This window comes from Carya illinoinensis, chromosome 13 (assembly GCF_018687715.1).
Source record: "Carya illinoinensis cultivar Pawnee chromosome 13, C.illinoinensisPawnee_v1, whole genome shotgun sequence".
NCBI lineage: Eukaryota > Viridiplantae > Streptophyta > Magnoliopsida > Fagales > Juglandaceae > Carya > Carya illinoinensis.
In genome coordinates, this window is record NC_056764.1 from 8,108,831 (window position 1) to 8,132,309 (window position 23,479).

Here is a 23,479-nt window from a genome sequence, read left to right on the forward strand (position 1 = left end):
TTTTAAATTTATATTTTAAATAATGCTATTTGATCTAATTATTAATAAATATTAAATAATATAACATAAAAGATAAATAAGAATATAATATACATGCATATAAAACATAATTCGATCAGAATCCGTTTGAAGAATCGATAGGGTTCGTTACCTCCCCGTTTTCGAAAAGATAAATGCTACTTTTGACCATGGTCTACCGAGCATTTGCATCCATAGGTGTCTTTTCTAATATTAAAAAATGCATTAAATTATTATTATTTGATATTTCTGTCTACCACCTTCGGTGTCCGTATTACTGCCCTTTCGAAAAATCAGGAGTTCAACTAACTCCTCCTCCGTCCAGAAAAGTCTGCGCTTCTGATTTCTGGGTCAAACATCTGACTCTTCCTTCTCCGAAATTTCCAACAAGCGGACTCAACCCTGTTCTACGGAGACCGACGCACGCGCACAGAAGCTAACAAACTACCGAAAGCTTCAATCCACTCTAGCTGCCCGGTGGATTGACTTCCCACATGCCAAACTCGCTGTGAGATGGCGTCAGCAACGCCGGTGTCTTCTTCGGTGTCTGAGGCTATAGAATCCATCCAGAGTTCACTCTCCGACCTCTGCGTCGTCTCTGACGACCCCCACCACCAGCGGCGGCGCTTCTCGTTCGAGAACCCACGCCGCTTCTCCGCCTTCGCGAACCGACTCCAGCTCCTTCTCCACCAGCTCCTCCGCTCGTTCCCCTCGCCGGATTCCCTCCCAGCCGCTGCTGTCACCGCCATCAAGGGCGTGGCAGCCGATCTCTCCGTGGCCTTCGAAACGGTGTCGGTCTACATCAAGCGCAGCAAGATCTTCGTGCTCGTCCACTGCCATTCCCTCCGTTCCTCCCTCCAGGAAAGCACCTTGGCAATAGCTGATTGGCTCGCCTTGCTCGACTCCGCTCTCCACGACCTCCCCGACCTCCGCAAAAAGATCTCCGATCTCTCCCGAGACATGAAGCAAGCTCAATTCATCGTAACTTTCTCTTTCACCTCCCTTTCTATATGTATGCATTGCATAGTGCATACACTTGGCATTTTCTCTAACTTGTTGCCGTTATGGCGGCTCGATTTCGAATTTCGCAGGTAACAGAGAACGAAGAGAGAGTGCATTGTACGCTAGAGAAAGAGGGACAAGGGAGACGAACGACTAAAGCAGTGCAGAGTGCTATAATCATGGACTTAGCGCGAGCTCTAGGAATCGATCCTGATAACCTTTCCGAGTTATCCGAACAGGTCAATCTCTTCCAGACCGATTTAACGAACTCCAATTCGCTGTCGGAGAGGCGGATTGTGGTCTCTCTTCAGAGTATTCTCAGCAACCTCCTCGTCCAACCCGACATCATCACACAGAAACTGCATGTGGATTTCGAAGAGTACGACGCCGCTTCGGCAGCACCGCAGATGTCCTCGCCGTTCAAGAACTTCCTCTGTCCGCTGACAAAGGAGGTCATGAAGGAGCCTGTGGTGCTGGAGACGTCTCAGAATTACGAGCGCACCGCCATTGAATATTGGTTCGAGCGGTGCATAGAGGACGCTCGCGACCCGACTTGCCCGGTGACCGGGCAGGTGCTCAAGTCGCTGGAGCTGAAGCCAAATATTGGGTTAGCCGGGGCAATCGAGGAGTGGGTTAATCGGAATATCGAGGTTCAGGTTAACTCTGCAGCGAAGTGGCTAAGTGAGGAGCATATTTCGGTCGATAACCATAGTATTGAGAAGGTGCTTGATTTTCTTTACAAGATTTCCGAGGAGTATCCCACTAATAGATATAGAGTGAGGAATGCTGGCATTGTTGCGCTCCTTGTTAAGTTGCTCAGAAATAGCTCCAAGAGTGTTGGAACGCAGTTGAGAAGCATGGCGCTCATGGCTTTACTTAGCATGGCCAAAGATGAAGAAAGCAAGGTGAGTGAGAGAGTTTATGTCAATCTTTGCTTTGTGTTTTTGCAACATTACATGTGTAGCACACCTCAAAATCTATGGGTTCAAGGAGATTGAGAATTTGTTGAACTGGGTTGGTTGTATCAAATTGCATGTCGAGGTGCTTACATATGTATGAATAAAAAAACATGGAGTCGACGATAAGGACTAGTTTGACCTTGAAGACACAGTCATCTAACTGTGTAATCTGGTCAGAGTTCCACGTCAAGGATTTTAGACTATGTCAGATCCTAACATCACAGTCACCTCCAACGAAGTGCACAAGTTACAAACACGACAAATATGCGAAGGAAATAGCTTTAAAATGTTGCTAAATAATTTATTAGCATGATCTTGGGTCAAAATGGAAAACCGTGAGTATAGTCAGCAAGCAAGTTGTTTTGCTTAGAGAGAATAGCAAGGCTGTTATATATCAACAGAGGTGCAATTCTAATTTGTTAATTCTTAACTCTGTTCTTTCCTCAACAATTTTCCTATTGAGGCACTTCTTTTCGTGTTTCTTTCATTGGGTACACTTCCAAAAAATCTGTTTTCTTTCCGTATATATTCTCTGTTGACTGTTAGGCCCTTACTACTTTCTAGTTTCTGAGGATATGTGTGAAATATTTCAGAAAAGAATGCTTGAAGATGGTGTCACTAGACTGGCCATACATAGTCTTATTGGGAGCTCCGAGAAAGAGAGAGAGTTTGCTGTGAAATTATTACTTGAGTTCTCTAGGGATGAAGCTTGTTGCATAAAAATTGCATCTGAAAAAGGTGCATTAGTTCTTCTCTCAAGTATGGCAGGAAATCTGGAGCATCCTACGCTATCCAATCTAGCTGAGGAGGTCTTTAAACAGATGGAGAGGGTGGAGGATAATGTTCAACCTTTGGCAGAAGCTGGAAGATTTGAACCCTTAATTAGTCGGCTCTGTGAAGGTACGCCTTCTGAGGTTTCTGTTTCCATTGTCCATAAGTTATTTATGCGACATTGCGTATGTGGTGATTTTTCAAATGTCACACCACGTTAGTCAGTTTATAAGAGAGAACAACTTTGTGATTACTATTTGTTTCTACATAGAGTTGTAGCATGGTAAGCAGAAAACAGGAATCTTCTGAGATATTTGTCTTCCTTATATCAGTAGCATATTTTCATGATCATAGATTTATATGGACCTTTCATTGGAACAGGTTCTGATGATGTTAAAATAGAGATGGCTTCTATTGTGGGAAGGATGACCTTCACGAATAGCAGTAAAGAACAAATTGCCAGGCAAAGTGCTAACATCCTAGTTAAACTTCTATATAAGCCAGAAGGAAGGGCACCAAGCTTGCAAGCATTGTATAACTTGTCTGGGCTGGATGACAATGCAATCATCCTTGTTGATTCTGCTGTGCTTCCAGCTCTTACAGATATTCTGCTTATTCAGGACACTTCACCTGATTTGAAGGAATTGGCAGCATCCACAATTGCCAAAATTGTTTCAAAACCAGGGAACTGGGAATTGGCATCTATTGACAAGAGAGGACATTCAATGCGGTCGGAGTCGTTTATATGTAGTCTGTTGGGCCTTCTATCTATTGTATCCCCTCGATGCCAAGGCTCTATTCTCCATATCCTGTATGGAGTTGCGTTGTCTCCCCAGGCATCAGGTGTGTCCTCGTTGAAAAAAATTATGTTTAAAGTGATTATATTTTTGTCGCCATGGCATCCCTTTCTGTATATATATATCTTACTAAATCTTTATATGGTTAATTTGTTTATGTGATGCCTGCGGCTGCCTAGAATTTTCAGACTTTTATTTCTTGGGTTTCGATTTATAGGAAATGAAACTTGGGTAAAGATGTAGCCGATGCTGTTAGAAGGGCATTATGTCGGTGTGATGATCATACTAGGATTTGAAAACTGTCCGTACGTGTTATATGAATAGGGCTGCTGTGATACCTCGTCAAAAGTGGCCTTTCATAATGACCACTGTCCATTTTAAAAGTAGAGAATTTAACTAAAATACTCAAGTCTTCCGCTGTAACCATTACGAAATCAGTGTTCAAGGTTTTTTTTCTCAGATGTCCTTGTAGGCTTTGGAGCTGGGATTCTTTTCCTTAAATCCTATAGTTAACTTCATTATTAACTTACTATTATGATTGCTACATCTTAGTACTAATCATATTGTGGGTTAGCTGTTTGCATGGTAGACCAAACATAAGCAGGTAATTAGGTTAACTTTTTGTAAACTCGGTTTCTTATTTACATGATAAATACCATGGGGCTTGTTGAATGTAACCATAAAATGGAAACGATTCTGTCTTAATCATAGTTGGGGGATTGACTGTCTCATTACTTTTGATAACAATAGCTTAAAGAATGGAGATTCCAATATCTTAAAGCATAATAACAGTAAGCCATGGCTTATGTTTTGCAGAGTCGGTGACTTCTCATATAAAATCTGGGGATGGCATCAAAACAATTATATCCTTTCTTGAACATTCAGAAGATGAACACAGAATTTATGCTTTCAGGCTCACAAGAATACTCTCAGAAAGGTTTGGTGAAGATCTAACAAGTGAGCTAAGACCTGACAAGCTTCCCTTGTTCAAAGATAAACTTTTAGGCAGCCAATCTACAGAGGGTGAGCAATCTGATGCTGCATGTATACTTGCTAACCTTTCCCTATCAGAAGAAGAAGTGAAAACGCTCCTGGGAGACAGTTTTGTGAGATGGACCGTTACTACTCTCAAAAACCAGAGGCGTACCTCTAATCCTGCGTCATGCATGGCAGAGGGTCTTCTTGGGCTTTTAATTCACTTTACAAGGAGCCATGATTTGCAGACTCTTAGTATTGTCAGAGAGCATAACCTTATGACCATTTTCTGTGAGCAGCTTGGTTTTCCTTCAAACCCAAGAGTGAAGCAACTCGCTGCCCTTGGATTGAAGAATTTGTCAGAATGTGGAATGTCAGTTGCTGCTGGGGACTCACAACCAATCCGTCTCAATGGATTCTGCTCTTCCTTAGTTTGCATGTGTGGGGGGGCTGCTAATAAACCTTCTACATGTCCTATTCATAATGCTGCGTGTGAAGAAGAGAGTCAGCTGTGCTTGCTCAAGAGCAACTGCATCAAACCCCTGGTTGATCTTCTCACATATGAGGACACTGGTGTTCAAATTGCTGCAGTAGAGACACTTTCCACACTTGTTTTGGACACCTCTAACAATTTCAAGAGAGTAGTTGATGAGCTTTCACACCAGGGCGTGGTTGATGCCCTGATCAAACTTTTCATAGAAGTTCGACCCGGAGAGCTTCAAGAGAGAGCAGTTTGGATGATAGAGAGGATATTGAGAGTGGAAAGCCAGAGTCAGCGGCTCGCGTTCAATCAGGCTCTGGTTAGGGCATTGGTGGAAGCCTTTAAACATGGTGGTGCCAACACAAAGAGGCATTCTCAGGATGCGCTTACCAACCTAAAGCAAATATCTGGTATTAGTGGAAATGCCTCTAGCCAAGCTGGGGCACCGAGGTAGTTGCCACTTGCCAATATGAAAAGGGCTGTTATACACTTTTATCGTGTGGATATTTATTATTCATTGCATTCATTGTTGCAAGAAATCTGTTTAGTGTTTTTAGTTCTTTCTCAATCAACAGCTTGATACATCAACCGAAGGATTTTTCTCATCTGAGATTAGTTACAATTACCTAAGATAGGATGGACTCAAATTCTAAGGCTACACTCTACAGATGAGGTAGCTTCCTATCTTGTGATATCATTGAGATTTGCTACTAATCATTCCATACATCATACTTATTTTTATTTTATTTTATTTTATTCTTACTAAACTAATTGAATTTTTCTTCTCATCAACTATACACCACATATTTGTTAAATGAAAAATAAAATAAAATAAAAAATAAAACGATAAAAAATCATGTATGGTGTAAAGATAATGAGTATAATTTTTCATCATTGGATATGTTTCGCCTATCTTCGACATAAATGGAAACATTTCATTAATTAGGTTGATGATGAACAGTGTTTCTAGTGCTTTAATTGAAATATCAATTAAATTTTTTTCTTATTGAATGAAGTTTTAACCCTCGTTTATTTACACAAACCATCTCATCTCATTTAATCATTACAATTTTTTTAAACTTCTAAATAAAATATAATAAATAATTTAATCTTATCAAATCTTAAAATAAAAATAATATTAAAAAATAATATTCTAACAATATTTTATACAACTCTCATCTCATCTGTAATCAAATGAGATCTTAATAATCTGTACCAACTTTTGAGATTATTATTGCTCAGATGTTAGGGTAAACGGCCCATCAGAATTGAGAGCCCATGAAGAGGGGGCCCAAAAAGCCCAAGAGACGAGTGGGCAACGGGCCTAGGTACATGCTTTTCAAGCGAAAACTCATCTCGATAATGAGACAGAGCAAAAGAGAAAGGGAGATGAGTGGCCAAGCGTTCAGAAAGAAGATAAAAAGAATAAATGCGAAAGTTATGATAACACATTAACACCTAAACATGCCAAGATACAGCAGCCGCCAATGTCCAAATTGCCCAACAAAGGACCACTAAACATAACTTAAAATTTTATAAAATTATATAAAAGTAAACTCATAAAATATTAATAATTTTATATAATCTATTAAATATATTTTAAGTTAAAAATAATTTTATAATCTGATATATCGTATCAAATTGAGTAATGTTATATACAGTCATGGAATTGCAAACGCCGCACAATCGCTTTGAAAAAGAGTGGTCCATGATTAAAATGTTAATTTTTTTTCATATGGGTCTCATATTAATCTATTTTTTTCAAAGCGACTGCCCGTCGCTTGCACAACCATAATTGTAAATATCATTTCTCTATCAAATTATGTTATTTTGTAAGATTATTTTGCAAGTTGCTCAAATATTTCTCTTGCTATAAAAGGCACCATTCTTTTTACTCAAATCACTGTTCTTTTTTTTTTTTTTTTTTTTTATCACCTTAAAAGCATCAAAGCTGTCACCATGCGCGGAACTAAGATTTAGTGTTTGGAGGATGATTGAAAAAGTGTGTGATACGTGTGAATATAAGTAATATATATTTTTTACACGTAATTATATAAAAAATAATAATTATACGTCATAAAATTATATAAAAAAATAAATATCTATAAATTATCTTATAAGATAATTTTCTTTAAAATTTTCATAGTTTGCTAGAGACTACTACAAAAAGAAAAATAAAATAAAATATCAACTTAAGATTTTCCCTTCAAATTAAACTCGACAGCGATCTTTCATGAAGTAAAATTCATCCACTATTATCTTTGAAGTGAAATTCTTGACAATTTCTTTTTCAATATACATTAACAAATGATTTGCAAGAAACTCATCTTTTATTTACGTATGCAATTTGTTCGAGGTCTCGTTTCTAGCACTACAAGTTGCGGCAGCAGGTTTTTCAAACTCATTCTCGAGATTTATTAGTAAGTTGAAGATTTGGATATCAATAAAGTAAAAAGTTAGAGTGAAACTAGATAAGTATTGAGATTTGAGAGAATAATTTTAATAAAAATTTTATAGGCCTAAAGATTGGGGGGCAATTTTTTTATTTTTGATAATCTAGTGGGCAATTTTAATTGGAAAATGATAAGGATCCCGCTGGCAGATCCTGCTAACTAGCTTGTCTCGCTCTCCTTTTTTTTTAATTTTGTTTTACAGAAAGATTAAGAAAATTATATTTAATTATATTGTGAATTTTATTCATTTTTTCAAAATATTTAAAAGTGTTAAAAAAATGATATGAAAAAAATATTTAAAAGTATTTTTTTTTTTACTTTTTTCATATCATTTTTTAACACTTTTAAATATTTTAAAAAAATAAATAAAATTCACAATATAATTAAATATAATTTTCTTAATCTTTCTGTAAAAAAAAATTCAAAAAAAAAAAAAAAAGAGGTTAGCAGGACAAGTTAGCAGGATCCCTAGCATTATCCATTTTAATTATATATATTTATATACTATATGAATTTTAATTATATACTGGCCCCCTAACTTACATGTAGTTCCGCCCCTGGCTGTCACCCCATTTATCTGCCAGACCCACGTCGTTCTTTTCGGTCTCTCAGATGAAAGGGGCGGGGCCGAAGTTACAGTGAGACGAGGTAAACGTTCAGGATTGAAGAGGAGGAAGAGGATGGAGGACACAGCGGGACGCGTGTGCTGCGATGACAGTCACAGACATGTTTAAGACCTGGCATTTCTTCATGCAATCTCATCTCAATTTGCATGACAATTCTGGACATACTAAAATGGTCAGTCGGCAGAATGACACCGACTTTTGCACAGTTTTCATTGGAAAAAAAAAACAGTTTTTTTACTGTCATTTTCACGATTCGATCTTGGAGTCCCATAAATGTTTGTCCCTTTCTCTTTCTCTCGCATGTTCTCTGAAATCAAACACTAGGAAAACTTTCCCGACCGCTTGGCTTGAAATTGTATTGCCCACTTTACGAAGTCGTGCAAACTTGGCAATCCAAAGAAGGCGGCTGATAATAATAATGTTGTCCGTTCCCCTGTTTTTTTACCTCTCTTATATGTTCTCTGAAAGCAAACACATGGTAAACATTTTTGACAACTTGGCCTCAAAATGTAAACACTTTGTGGAGTAACGAAACTTGGCAATCCGAAGAAGGCGGTGGCTTTAGTTGAGTGTGTATTATGTACTAAATAAAGGGCGAGGACAAGACATCATTGTGGTTTTTTAGCTGTAGTTAAAGAAAGAAGCATACTTTTCAATCCAATGCAAGGTTGTCCCTATCTGCTCAACAATTACAAATTATCACAATCATTGTGCTACGTGTGAAATCACCAGTGATTTTGGATTTTTTTTTCTTTTTTATATGAGCAAGATTACAACCCGCGGAAATCTTGCTGACAGTCTATTCCAGATGTTGGGTGGGAGAAAAAGAGTGAAGGGAATTAATGCTTTTAAAATTAGCTGTAGAAACAGTCTTTTGAGATTACCTTATTGGGATTTCATTATTATGTTCGCAATCGATGTGGGAAGAGGAGAGCCTTTTGCATTAGCCATCAATGGGTTGTGATGAGTCTCGTAAAAAGAGTGCTCTCGATTTCAAGCAACCCACCCCATCCCGAGGTGAAGCTCCTCCATTTCTAACTTAACGTGGGGTCGGAGAGATCTCACGTGCCATTTGGAAGGGAACGATGGATGTTCTCCCTTGGCATGAGGAGGGCCGTCTGTTGTGGTGGATTTGGGTGGCCCACTGAGGGCAGCTTATTGTGGGCCACATGGAGAACTTTCCACCCTCTCCTTATAGCCCATTATTAGACTCTTCCTCTCCCTTTACCACCCCTACGGCCCTACCTCCCTCTCATAAAGCAGGTCAGTGTGCAGAGCAGATCGTTGTCAATGTCCACCACCATCCTAGCTGTAATAATAGCCAATTATGGCTTCTATGTTTCAATTAGGGGGTATAAATGGTAATTCACAATTTTAAGCCTACAGAGTGAATTAATTAGAAAGGAAATCACCATTGAATCAGATGAATTTATGTTTCATGTCTTTTTAATTGTATTATTAGTTAAAAGTGAAAAGTGGAGCAAAGGACAGGGATGCCGTACGCATTCTGCCTCAAGTGACATCTCTTCTCAAAACATCACACCAGTTAAGCAGATCCCTTGTCAGTTGTCACGAGAGAATAATTACTGTGGTTTGAAAGACACAAATACGGACGGTTGAGTGTTAAAGCCTCTCGGAGTGACTTTTTCTCGATGGGGGCGGTGACAGATTTTCCCTTCCTTCTTTTTTACCGAATTTTGTTAATTACGTGCTCATTTATATATTAATATTAATTTTTTTATATTTAAAATTTATATTAATATTAATTTATTTTTAATTAATACTATTTTTAATAAATTAATATTATTTTAAATAAAATTTATTTTTTAACTAATTATTAATACGTAGTTTTACTTATAACTATTTTTTTTTCATTTTCTTAATTTTTTAATTTAAAATATTTTAAACAAATTATCTAATGATGAAATAGGACAGAAATACTATGCATTTTTATACAATATTGACAAATAAATTAAAAAAAAAATTAACCATTAGAAAATGTTAAAAAGTATAATGCAAATAATTAAATCGATCTTTTTTTATAAGTTTAAACTTTTAAAATAAGTAGTGATTTTATATAGTATTATAGTCATGTTCTAAATTCGAACCCTAACTCTATATTTTATTACATTTAATTAAATATTTTACGTGTTGGGTTATCTATTGAGGAAAAGTCTAACTCACACGTAAAAGTAAGTGTTAAAATATAAAATAAATAATAAAATTTACATCGTTTCATCAGTTTAAATTTGGGAACAAGTGGTGATTTCATAAAAAACAGTTATAATTATGAACTAGAATGTTATTTGTAGTTTTAAAATATATAAGTTTGGTGCACTCTATTTATAAAAAGCAAGTAAATTTAATATTCACAAAAAAAATTAATTTTTTTAATAGTAGATCTCATTTTTTTTTAAAAGGACTGCTCAAAATTTACAAGTTTTAAAAATATTGTATTAAACATTACTCAAACTTAAATACTTATAATAGAAAGAGTAGTGTTTGATGAAGATTTCTCAGGCTTAAATCATATATTAATTTAGAAGGAGCAGGATATTTGTTACCTAGTTGATCGCTTTTAGCTATTTTGGATGCAGACATTTTTCTATTGGGAGTTCTTTGGAAAGATAACACAGGTAATTTGGGCAGAATAATTAGAATATATTGGTAAAGAGAGGCCAAAACCACAAGTTCAAAGCTTCATAATTTCTATGACAAAAACAGCTTCTTCTTTTAAGCTTTTTAAGATGCATTGAATGTGACAAACAACAGAATTATATGGTCTGAAGAAAGTACATTTCATCTTAAACTAAATACTTTTTTTTTTTTTTGCTAAGTACTCAATTAAGCTTGTGTTTGTTTCATTTTTTTTTTCTCTTAATTTTTTCCTTGTTTGCACAAGAAATTAACTTTTGTGTTTGCTCTAGTTGTCATTTAAAAAAAAAAAAGGATTATGAGATTATATTAATACAAAAATCCATCAAAACTCACTTCATCCAGTGGATTTATTGTATAAGCCATGTCAGTATATGAGTTAAATTTTGTAAAATTCTTTTGGGTCTAAAACATTTCTCTCACTGTATAATGCAGCTATTTTTCTTGCTCGTCTAAGCATTTTGATTATTTTATCAAAATAATCCCATGTTATAATTTTTTTTTAAAAAAAGCTACATTTATAGAGGAATTACTGAGATATTCCCCAAGAACATCATTAGTATTGATAGAAGAGGATCGTTATGGTGTTGCAGACTTTGTTACAAGAGGGTTTTATGATATAGCTTGATTGTAAATTAAGAGCACTAGCAATGGTGTACGTCAAGACAAAGATAAAATTTGGCTAAAATCACATATTTTTTCCTTTATCTTTGCCATTCATGAGAGTTTTTCACGTTGAATTATTTATTTATTAGTCAAAATAATAATAAAATATTATTTTTTTTATAATAATAATTTTTTTCCAAATTATTTTTTTTATATTTTGTAATTATAGTAACCATACGTTAATTAATAATTTAACTTTGAACTGAGATAAGAAACCAAAAATAAATTACCCGATACAAAATAGAGAAACAATTAATAATTTTAATTGAATAAAATATACATTTGGCTAGTAGATGCGAAATAGAGAAATTCTATTTATAATTCATACTTGGGGACGGCATGTGTAAGTTCTTTATTAAATGAAAAAAATATATATATCATTTTAGAAGGGATATTTTTATAATTTTAAAAAATTTTAAAAATAAAATTATTTAAATCTACATTGCAGTTCCCAGATGGGGACTATACGTAGCATTGTTCCACCGAATATGACTTTTGCCTTCCATTCACCTTAGCTCAAAGTCCCACGTTTTACCTTTTAGTTAGCTCAATGAAGGATTTTAGGGCTGCATTTAGATGTTGATTTGAATTGATTTCTTTATTAATAGTAATACATTAAATATATAAAGTAAATTATGTGAAGCTCATTTAAAATGAATTTATATGTATTTGAATATTAAGATGAATTTAATACTATATATAAAAAATTAAAAAAAGTTATAAGTTCTACATATATAAATATATTGAATTAAAAAAAATTATGAATCTCCCGTATTATAAAATTTTGAATTGAAATAAATTTAATAATTTAAAATTTTAAAATTTAAATATTAAATTTAATTTAAAATTCAACAAAACTGAATTAAAATCAAATCTCTCGAAATTTGTGAACTTAGACAACTGATATTTAGGTACGCTATATAGATTATAGCGTGCAGTAAAAAGAGCAAAATCACACCTCTATAATTATCAATAATGGCTCCTGTAATATTAGACTATAAAGAGAGGAATATTAGGTTCTCTGGACGGCCACCCAAAAAAGAAGAATGTTGCTTCCTGCATTAAAGTCACTGCCTAGCTAATACCCCATTGATGCCTAAAGCTGAGCGAACAAACTTTCAGAGTATGCGAAAATATGCTAAATTGTCAGGAATTTTCAGAATTATTAACTTCATATATAATTTGGTTAATCCCCTCTTTCAAATAATTCAGAAATTTTTATTTTAGGTTAACTCGGTACCGTACTTGTTATTAAAATCCTGTTTGGAAACATAATTATATTTTTAGATATTTTTAAACTATTTTATTACTATTTTTAAATAATTTGATATTATTTATAAATTATTTACTGTTATTTTATTATTATTTATAAACCATTTCACTAATATTCATAAATAATTTGATATGCCCTTAACATCTAAATAAAGTCTTAATGTAATAGAGATCATATTATATGATTTAAATAATATTAAAGTGGGATAAATATATTACATGATGTTAATGCCGTGTTTGGTAACCTAAGTAATACCATGATGGACTATCGTCAAAGCCTACAACAAAGAAGAAAGATGGGCTCCAGTGAGATCCGGGGTCCCTCCGATGTCAAAGTCAGATAGAGGCTTTTGTAAGTGAACTAAGAGAATCAAGTAGAATAAGAGTTCAGACCGTTCGCCTTTGGTGGGACTAGTGTATTTATAACTTGCTTAGGGCACAGTCATCGAGGTAGATAGTGGGATGTTAGGTCGTGCTAGGGTCAGACTTGCCATTAGCATCCTTGCCAAGCTGTCGTGTATGAGGTCAAGGTCATGCCGTCCTATGGCACCTAAGGCAGTACGTTGTTGCGTGTGCAGCCTTTCTGACATGTATTGAATGTGGCATTTTCTCTGGTGGTGGCGTGCTCTTATGCATTCCATTTAATGCGGCGTACCTCCTCCCAGGTGTGCCCGTTACCGGACATACCCAGTCGTCCGGGCTCTAGGGTAGGCGTCTATCTTGCCCTTTCTCGCAGGACTCTCGATCACTTGGATCTCAAGTGATCATCGTTCATGGCGGGCCCTTCAGCAGGGTTGGGCCCCGCTCTCAAGTCTCTCTAGATGGGTTAGCATGTCATGGGCTCGACACTCGAGTTTCCTATTTCAAGTCCCTAGCACGATCCCGCTCCTGCTCAATGGGCCCAAGGCCTTCTTGTGCCTTGCAGCCCGATCCTGTCGAGCCTAGGCCCTTCCCAGGGAGAAGCCCCCTCAGCCGTGAGTCTAAGAATATTTAATATTGTATGTGTCTGATATTTGAATTTTATAGATCCCGTATAAGTCATTAAATTTGTGTCTATCTATTCTCGAAGTATAGATTCAATTTAATGAGACAATTAAATAGGATTACAAGTGATAATAAGTAGAGATAGGAGCTGAACACTTTTGCTTTTTAAAAAACGTTTGGTCTTAATTACATAGGAGCAAAAAAATTAATTAGATCTCGTGTCTCCAATGAGTTATTTTTATTCACATAAATAGCATTTTTCTTAAAGTAATGCTACGTACAGTCATTTTTGCGTACTCCCTACGCACTCTACTGATATGATTGGCTGGATTAATTTTTTTTTAATACACAACCAATCATATCACTGGAGTGCATAAAGGAATCCACAAAAATAACTGCACATAGAATTTTGTTTTTCTTATATTGGTCTTTGTAGTTTTCGTGCAAAAATTATTTATCTTTTACGATAGCCTCAGTGAACCTCTCATCATTTCAAAATTACATTCTATTAATCGGACCGAAGATGAATAGGTAAAAAAAACAAAACCAAACCGACCATAAAAATAAAAGGGGCCGTGAATGAAGACAATGGTCCTACTGATCATTATGAAAAACTTGTTATTTATTATAAATTAGAAAGACAAAGGAAATATCTAATAAATAAAACCACTTCCATTATTAGAAATACAAGTTACTTAATTAGGTGTTGAAGATTTTTCTTGTTTTTCTCTAAAGGTGATGATAATTAAAGCTTTTTTTTTTTTTTTTAAATGAATAGCTGACTAAAAGAAACAACGCACTCGTGAAAAGTGAAAGGTTTTCTAGCTTTGTAAGCTCACATGCGCGCCTATATATATGTATAGGAATACAGAAAAATAAAAATAAAAAGCCTTCATTTTGTGGTTAGAATATGCTTTATTTTTTTTTCCTTCTTAGTGCTAATCAGGAAGATAAGCAGTGTTTGTTAAGTGCAAATTTTGGTATTTTAAAAGCATGTTCAACACTTTTTCGTCTATATGAGGGTGATATATATGGTGGATTATGTAGAATTATGGAGAACGAAGATGAACGAAAATTGGACAGAGATTCAACAATATAGTAACATTTCCATGAAAGTATTTGTCCTACAAGTTGTAATGAAAAATAGGAAATTAAGTGTCTTCATTGTGCATAAATGATCCATATTTATAGACCATGAGACACTAGATGACAAGGGGAACAATCATTGGTAAGACAATAGTTGGCAAATGGAACAACTATTAACAAGTCACATAACCTCTTGACTAAATCAAAGGGTTGTATTTCTTAACATTTCCTCAACCATCATCCTCTATGGGAACTGTTAACGTCGTGTTTCACACGCTTTTTGGCCGAACTCTCAGATACTCAAGTCTTTAGTCTCGGGCCAAAAACACAAAGAAAACACTATGAGACAGGGGTCGTGGTGGTGGCCAAAGAGTCTTTGGTGCCAAAGTCACTATCATCTTAGAGCTTAGTACAAGAGAATAGAGAGTTCATAAAGAGCTCATAATATTTGAGAATTGCTTTTTATACCCGATCTCTAGGGCCGGATGCCCATGCCTTATGTCAGGGGGTGTGTCCTCCCAATAGTTTATTCAGTCAAGCTCATTTAATGCCGTGTGACTCTCTGTTCCGTTCATCTTATGAATACACGCTATTAAGCTCTTCACTACCCATTCGTCAAAGCATCAATGACTCTACTATCCACGCACACTTGTTTGCTCAGAGTTACATAGGATTAAGCTCCATCGAGGTAGTGTTCCCCCCTTCCTTTTCGTTACAATGGGTTTCCCGGGCATTTGATGCCATAGGCCAACTCCTGGTTCAAGTTTGGGGTCCTCTAATAGGCAGACTGGTTGTTCGGTTGACTTGAGCTTTCTCTTGTATTTGAACCTGTGCTATGGGCATCTAACCCGAGAGGAAAAAAAAAATCCCTTACAAAAACCATCATCATGAAAAGGGTGTAATTCTAAAGCACACACCGTTTCTTAGAATTATAGATTCTAATCTTCACGGGAGATATTTTTGCTTTATATATAAAAGAAAATGGTACGTGTTATTATCACCACGACGAATCGGCCTACGGGTGATGCGTACATGCAAAAATTGCCAAGAGTCATTGCTTTTATCGAATCACTGCGTGCATGCTCAACACATGGCGTTTGCATGTGGGCATGGGTACAGTACACACAGATATACACACGTACGTGTATGCATTGGAAGAAAAGGCCTTCCGGCCTCTTACGTACGTTAATTAATGAAACTTGGTTATCTTCCTTCTTCCCCTTCTTTTCCCTTCTTTTCAAGTGTCGCAATCTTAACTACTGAAATAAAGCCAATCTTCATTGAAAGCTAAAAGACCCTATCCAAGGAATGGCATTAAGTATTATGAAAACAGAAAACTCTTACATTTATTGAGTCACAGTAATGTGGACACGAGAATATTGCCGCGGTTACAACAAATCTACTCGAATATTGCATGCCAAGAGTCATTGCCGGCCGCTAGCTTCCTTCTTTTATGAAGGAAATCGATACTCAATAATATTATGAAAAGTCGCTAACTTTATTAAGTTGCCGCATGAACTCGACACGTACCTGATTGTAGTTTCAACAAACCTACTCAAAATTTGCCAAGAGTCATGATTGCTTCCCCAATACATGCATGGTTGCTGACCTTTGCAAGTACTTTACTTCTATAATAAATGCTTAATTATACGAAAGAAAGAGAGATGCTTAGTGTATATAGAAATTTTATAAAATTAAGTTCATATATAAGTTAACTTAAATAGATCAGGTATATCATAAATCTATTAATGGTCACTTCTTTGAAATGAAATAATAAATATAATAATTACAAAAATTTTATGTATAGTTATTTTTGTGTATTCTTTTACATACTCTACTTATATAATTAGTTGAGTATTAAAAAAATTAATAAAACTAATCACATCAATAAAATATATAAAATATAAATAAAAGTGATTGTATATAATATTATTATAAGAATTAAGTAAAATCATGCGCATTCTTTATGTGTGATAGAGGCTGTTATTTTGTTGTGAGGGATCAGGAGGCCACGCCGCGGTAGACCCCTCCTTCTAGCAAGCCACCATACACACACACACACATATATATATATAAGTTTGAGATTTATCAATATTCATATACATATATTCAAATAACTAAGCTCATAATATCAACTAGCTATTTAAACAAAATAAAACAAATACACTCTATGATCATTATAACCATTACGACCTTAGTCAGTCAGACGTCAATAACAGTTAAGTTTCAGCCACTTGATTTAAGAAAAAGACAGCGCCCGGCCAATTGATCATGCATAATGACATCCACGTCTTATGTTTGTCGCTATTCGAGAACATAAAAGTACTACTTTTCACAACAAGAAGAAGTATAGATCATCATCTTCATCGACTAATCGCGCGACAAAGTTCTGTTTTTTTTTTTTTTTTTCTTTTTTCTGTGTCTTTTCCAATACCCGCGCATTCTCGTAAATTGTATATCCCTTCTTTGAAAAAAATAATCGTGTGACCCCTATGTATATAAATATATATAGTTATATATATACAGTTGTGAAATATATAAATATCGTAAAATCATTTTAAAAAAGAGTGAAATTTATTATTAAATAATTAATTTTTTTCATGTGAGTTTCATATTTATTCAATTTTTTAAAATAATTACGTAGTATTTACATACTCAGGATTGTAACTATAATTTATATATATATATATGATTATTTTTGTTTTCTCTATATATTTCTTCTTTCGGGGCTTGGCTGTCACCTTTATCCAGTTTGCAAGATTAACATAATTAAAAATATAAAATTATATATATAAATGTAATGAGTAAAAGAGTAAATATCGATTATCATAACAATGAAAAGTTATTCTTGCATCGAGGTTGTTCCTTTTTACAACATTCCGACATACAAATAATTAATATAATGATCTTCCATTTTTTTTCTGTCGATCTTTGTTTTTCCCCCACGCAAGGAAAGATCAGTAAAAGCAATACAACAGTTTTATTATCGTTAACTACGTCTCCATTGTCTTGAGATCTACATTACATTTACCATCTATTCTCTGATATCACTATTTTGATATTCGTTTGACGTTTTCCTTTGTCCATATTCTATGCTTAGACAGTACCCAATACTCCCAACTATATGGACTATCTATTTTTTTTTTTTTTTGGGGTTCAAAATGGATTATCTTATTTAAAAACTATATTAAATAGATAACTTTATATATGCATATTATAATGTGTCTCCTAAGCCCTATTTATTTATTTGTCCTAGCTTGATCTGTATGGAAATGCATGTTTGAGTTTGACAGAGAAACTGATCTGATCTCTCTCATGCACACAAACACACACTCGCTGGCTCTTAATTTCAGCTTTAAATTTAAGAACAATGCATGTAGCTTAATATATGATACGTCAGATTGTAAAATTTTATTTATTATAAAGTAAATATATTTGATGCATCATGTACACTAAATCACATAAGTTTATAAACTTCTTTTAATAAGATCTATTTGGTAGATCTAATCCCTTTCTTGATAAATAAATGATATACAAGAAAGACAGTCATCAAGACTCATTCATTCATCATTACTGCTCTAAAAAATTTTAATATTATTTTCCCTCTTACAAGTTCAAAATTGCACATTCCTATATTAACAAAAATTTTATGTACAGTTATTTTGTGTATTTTTTTATGCACTCTACTGATGTGAGTGATTGTATATTAAAAAAAAAAATTGATACAGTCAATCATATCAATAGAGTGTGTAGAAAATACACAAAAGTAATTTTATATAATATTACTCTTATATTAATTCGTACTACATATACCGAGTACCCAATAGGGGTTAAAATCCCAAATTTAGAAATAGCATAATGCACATGCATGGTTTCGATCCTGTCCTGTAGAATATATGGCACTGTTCTTGTTAATCGTAAATGGTTGTCGTGGAACTTTATTTTACACAACTTTTTCGCAGTGACAGGCACCATTTCTAATAATATATATATAATCAATGACATGGTAATTAATAATTATAAGACATCTTTCTTTTTCGTGTCACTATTTTTGGTGGGTTAAGGTTTTATTTCCTCGTGAGTACGTGCCATACAGCATATTGCATTTATGTGCGCACGTCGGACATTTGATGAAATTCTTCTGGCTAGCTACCCCAGAAAACAATAATGAATGGGCCAATCAGGTGATGCAGATTTGCCAAAATAATGCAAATTACCAAAGCAACTTTCAGTACTCACCTTTTAATTTTTTCGGAGAGGAAAAATATGTGGAAGTTACCATAATCAGTTGTTCGATCAATGTGGAAGTTTGACGTAATTTAATATGATATATTAAATTGTAAAATTATTTTTATTATCAAACAGATCTAACGTATTATAAAAAATAATTAATAATGAATTTATTGTTATGAATTTTTTTTTTCTTTATAACTGTTGATTCTCTTTGTTATTTCTATTAAAAAATACAAAACAAATGGGCTGTATCTGCTCAGAAAATTTTAAAGAGACAGTATAAATTAGATTCTTCACGCAACCTTTAAACACAGTCATGATATGAAGCTGTTTTTTATCTTCTTTTGAACATATGGAGAAGTAGAAGTAGGAAAACAAATTTAAATATAATTTCGTCGAATAAAATTACTCAAAATTTTATTTTCCAGTTTCTTGCTTTATCGCGATGCACTTTTGTAACTTTGGAGTCCGTGATGGTTCGTAGTTATGAGATAAAGGCTGCAATAATGGCCATGCGGATCCAAATATCTTCAACTTTAAAGATTTTTTATTTTTATTTTTTTTGCTTGACATGTCACTGTACTATGCATATGTCCCCATTTTTTGTTATTTCACTTGGTAAGAATATGCTTTTTATGCCATTTAAATTGATAAAATAAGGTATAATAAATCAAAATACATAGAAAAGGTATACAAATAATGAGAAAAAAAAAATTATATTCATCATCTTGCATACTACTTACCAATTCTTTTTTTTTTATCAAATATTTGATACACAGATAATAAATAGAAAAATTCAATTAGTTTAAGAATATTAAACTAAAAAAAAAATTTTAAAAAAGTTTTAAAAAAATGTATAATACGTGAAGAGTAGCAAAACTCAGAAATAATATACCAAGCTTTAAATTTTCACTCTTATGCCCATGAATCAATCCACTTCAAAAGGCACCGAAAGCCAAACCACTCCCTAAAGTACAAAAGGGAAAGCACAGGGCAGAGTAGCATGTGAAAAATATCCCATGTGATAAGCTAATTGGAAATTTTGTTGTTTTGATGTTAGTCATGTGCTAACTACTTGGCTCACATTTGCATGGTTCTAACTTGGTGACGATGACATGAGACGACTTCCATTTTACACCAGAGATTCTCTATAGAAGTTAGGTTATATCTTTTGATTATGAATATGAATGTTAATTTTATCTTGAATTTATATATGATTATGCATCATCAATATAATTTTTCTATTAGATATAAATTTGTGTTGAACAAGTCATATCGAATAACCATAATTAAGGGAAGTTAGTTAACGATGCATTTTTCGCAATACAATAACTCGTGCAATAGAGCTAATTGGAAATTCGGTTGTTTTGATATTATAATGCTAACCGTCGTGATAGATTATATTTAATGATTATGGTTATAAATGTTGATTTGATCTTAAATTTAGTGGTATTAATCAAGTCATATCAAATAACCTGAATCAACTGAGTCATTTTATACTGAACAACTTAAAAGAAATATTTTTACGTCAAATCTATAAAATTTGTTATGAAATAAGTATGAGAATCGTGTCATGTCAACCGTTATTTAAAAATTTCATATTATTGCAATAAATATAACTCATTTAATCAAAAGAATTACATTTGAAATTGACGTAAATAATTCTATACTAAAAAAATTGACTGGACACAAAATCGAACCTAAGAATACGAACGGCTCAGAGGCTGGATGTGGTGCGAGCCGCTCCTTAAAAATATCCGAAACAACCTGCCTGGCGTGCTAGTCATGGGTGCATCCGGTTCTTCGTCTTACAACTTATACGGCAACTAGGGCGCATCCAGAGATAGATTCTTCTTTGTCTCTTTTATATGGTTTCTCTTTTTCTTTTTCATTCTTCATTTTTTTTTTACCCCAAAAATGTGTCTCTAGTCTTTACAAGCGCGTATCGTTTGCTGCCTTATATAGGTTATCATGGCATAAACCCCTCTAACTCTTCACCTCAATAGAGTTCAGCAGGCCTCCTGTCCATTTCTCTACTGTGTTTGCAGAAAGAGATTGGGAACCAAAGCTAAGCCCCTGCTCTGCCCTGCCAACCAAGAAACCAGTTGTTTAGGAAATGGAGAAAGGAGAGAATGCAAATGATTTTGGTCGTGGTCTTGACCACAAGGACGATGATTTCGACCCAAGTGCGCCGCCTCCATTTAGGATAGCTGAGATCCGAGCCGCCATTCCCAAGCATTGCTGGATCAAGAATCCATGGAGGTCCTTGAGTTACGTTCTCAGGGATGTCTTTATGGTCTTTGCATTGGCAGCGGCTGCAATCTACCTCAATACTTGGATCTTTTGGCCGCTTTACTGGGCTGCTCAGGGAACAATGTTCTGGGCTATATTTGTCCTTGGACATGATTGGTAATCTCGTTCTTCTGCATTCTCTGTCTTTCATAACTTATTGTTTGGCATTGGACTTGGATTCGTATAATATTTTAGGGATTTTTAGTTTTTTTTTTTTTAATTTTATTTCTTTTTTGTTTTGTATTTTGGATTGAACAGTGGCCATGGAAGCTTTTCCAACAGTACCCTGCTGAATAGTTTGATGGGGCATCTCTTACATTCTGCAATTCTCGTTCCCTACAACGGCTGGTGGGTTTGTTGATAACGTTGTTTTATAATTCAGACATGTTCAATGATTTTGGATGAATCACACAGCTCTTGAATGTTACAGGAGAATCAGCCACAGAACGCACCACCAGAACCATGGGAATGTTGAGAATGACGAGTCATGGGTTCCGGTATTATGCCTGTTCTATTATTTAAGGAATTACGCTTGTTAATTAACCTTGAACAATACGAAAATAGCCAATATATGGAGCAAAAATTGCCATCCTTGAACTTTTAGCAACTAGTCTTGTTTCATCTTTACCAGTTAACAGAGAAGTTGTACAAGAGTTTGGATCAGGGTACCCGGAAGCTAAGATTCACAGTGCCTTTCCCCCTGTTTGCATATCCTTTTTATCTGGTGAGAGAGCTTATCTTTTACTCACCTTATCATTCTGTAAATTCAAACCATGTTGCTTGTGATGGTCTAAAAGAAGCTGATTTTTGTTTTCCTGATGGATTACATTGCAGTGGAGCAGAAGTCCAGGAAAGGAAGGCTCTCACTTCAACCCATACAGCAACTTGTTCGCCCCAAATGAGAGGAAAGATGTGATAACTTCTACTCTGTGCTGGTCTCTAATGGCTGCTCTGCTTATCTACCTATCCTTTGCAGTAGGTCCTATCCTAATGCTAAAGCTTTACGGTGTTCCTCACTTGGTGAGTAAATTTTCTTTTCCTTGTAAAACTTATCAATATATTTTATACTTCAGTCGTTATTTATTTCTCTGAATCCACTGTTATTTGCAGACTTTCGTAATGTGGCTGGACTTTGTGACCTATTTACATCACCATGGTTATGAGCAGAAACTTCCTTGGTACCGCGGCAAGGTCCTGATAAGTTGTCTATATTAATCGAAAACCTCTGAAAAGACAGGATCCTCGTATCTATTTAGTGTAAAACACAAGATATTTTGGTTATCGAAGCATTTAAAGCTGAATTATATAATTTACTATCTTGTTGTGTGTGTATTTTTGACAGGAATGGAGTTATCTACGAGGAGGGCTTACAACAGTTGATCGTGATTATGGAATTTTTAATAACATCCACCATGATATCGGCACCCATGTTATACACCATCTCTTCCCTCAAATCCCACACTACCATCTAGTGGAAGCGGTACTTTTTCTCAATCTCCTGAGCAAATTGCATTGAGTAACAAAATATAAGAGCAGTTTCTGAATGGTTTTAACAATTAATCCTGCAGACTAAGGCAGCAAAACCAGTGCTGGGAAAGTACTATCGGGAGCCAAAGAAATCTGGGCCAATTCCCCTTCACTTGATCGAGAGTCTAGTAAGAAGCATTACTGAAGACCACTATGTCGATGACAGTGGAGAGATCGTCTACTATCAGACTGACCCTGAGTTGTATAAATCTTTGAAGAGCAAGGCTATCTGATCCTCATGTCAGGGTTCAATCCAACGGGGGATGTGGCTTTAGTACTAGCTTAAACTCTCTTTCTGATCCTAAAGAACTGGACAATTGCTGTCTAGATAGATAGGGGCGGTGGGGGGGCACTTATGTTTTCTTATTTTTTTTTCGTTTCCAAGACCCTTATCCTTTTCAGAACAAGGGAAGAAGGATGGATGCAGTAGTTTTATGATGTAATCTAAACTTTTGTAAAAGGTTATCTTTCTGAATAATGTTAAGGCTTGAATTGGCTACTCAAAACTAATTGACTTCCCAATCCTTCTCATCTTCCTTCATTTTGAAATTACTCTTCTGTTCACACTCATCCTCTCTTCATCTCTTATTTTGTCATTGTATCTGCCGCCAACCTGTTGTTACCATTGCCATTGTTGCCGTTGTAAGTATCTTTCTCTCCCTTGCAGTCTTCATCTCTCGAT

The 23,479-nt window shown here is 34.8% G+C and overlaps 2 protein-coding genes across 2 annotated transcripts; both read left to right on the plus strand.

Annotated features, from left to right (window-relative positions):
• The first annotated feature begins 280 nt into the window (after positions 1–280).
• Positions 281–5,754, plus strand: LOC122292344 (U-box domain-containing protein 44-like). Its single transcript, XM_043100642.1, has 5 exons — positions 281–999; positions 1,110–1,925; positions 2,573–2,879; positions 3,132–3,593; positions 4,364–5,754. The coding sequence occupies exons 1-5, from the start codon at positions 532–534 to the stop codon at positions 5,455–5,457; spliced, it is 3,147 nt and encodes a 1,048-aa protein (XP_042956576.1). The 5' UTR covers positions 281–531; the 3' UTR covers positions 5,458–5,754.
• A 15,118-nt stretch (positions 5,755–20,872) lies between these two features.
• Positions 20,873–23,303, plus strand: LOC122290752 (omega-3 fatty acid desaturase, endoplasmic reticulum-like). The gene is made up of 8 exons (XM_043098375.1): positions 20,873–21,387; positions 21,529–21,618; positions 21,701–21,767; positions 21,902–21,994; positions 22,105–22,290; positions 22,381–22,461; positions 22,613–22,750; positions 22,839–23,303. The coding sequence occupies exons 1-8, from the start codon at positions 21,095–21,097 to the stop codon at positions 23,028–23,030; spliced, it is 1,140 nt and encodes a 379-aa protein (XP_042954309.1). The 5' UTR covers positions 20,873–21,094; the 3' UTR covers positions 23,031–23,303.
• Positions 23,304–23,479: the final 176 nt, after the last annotated feature.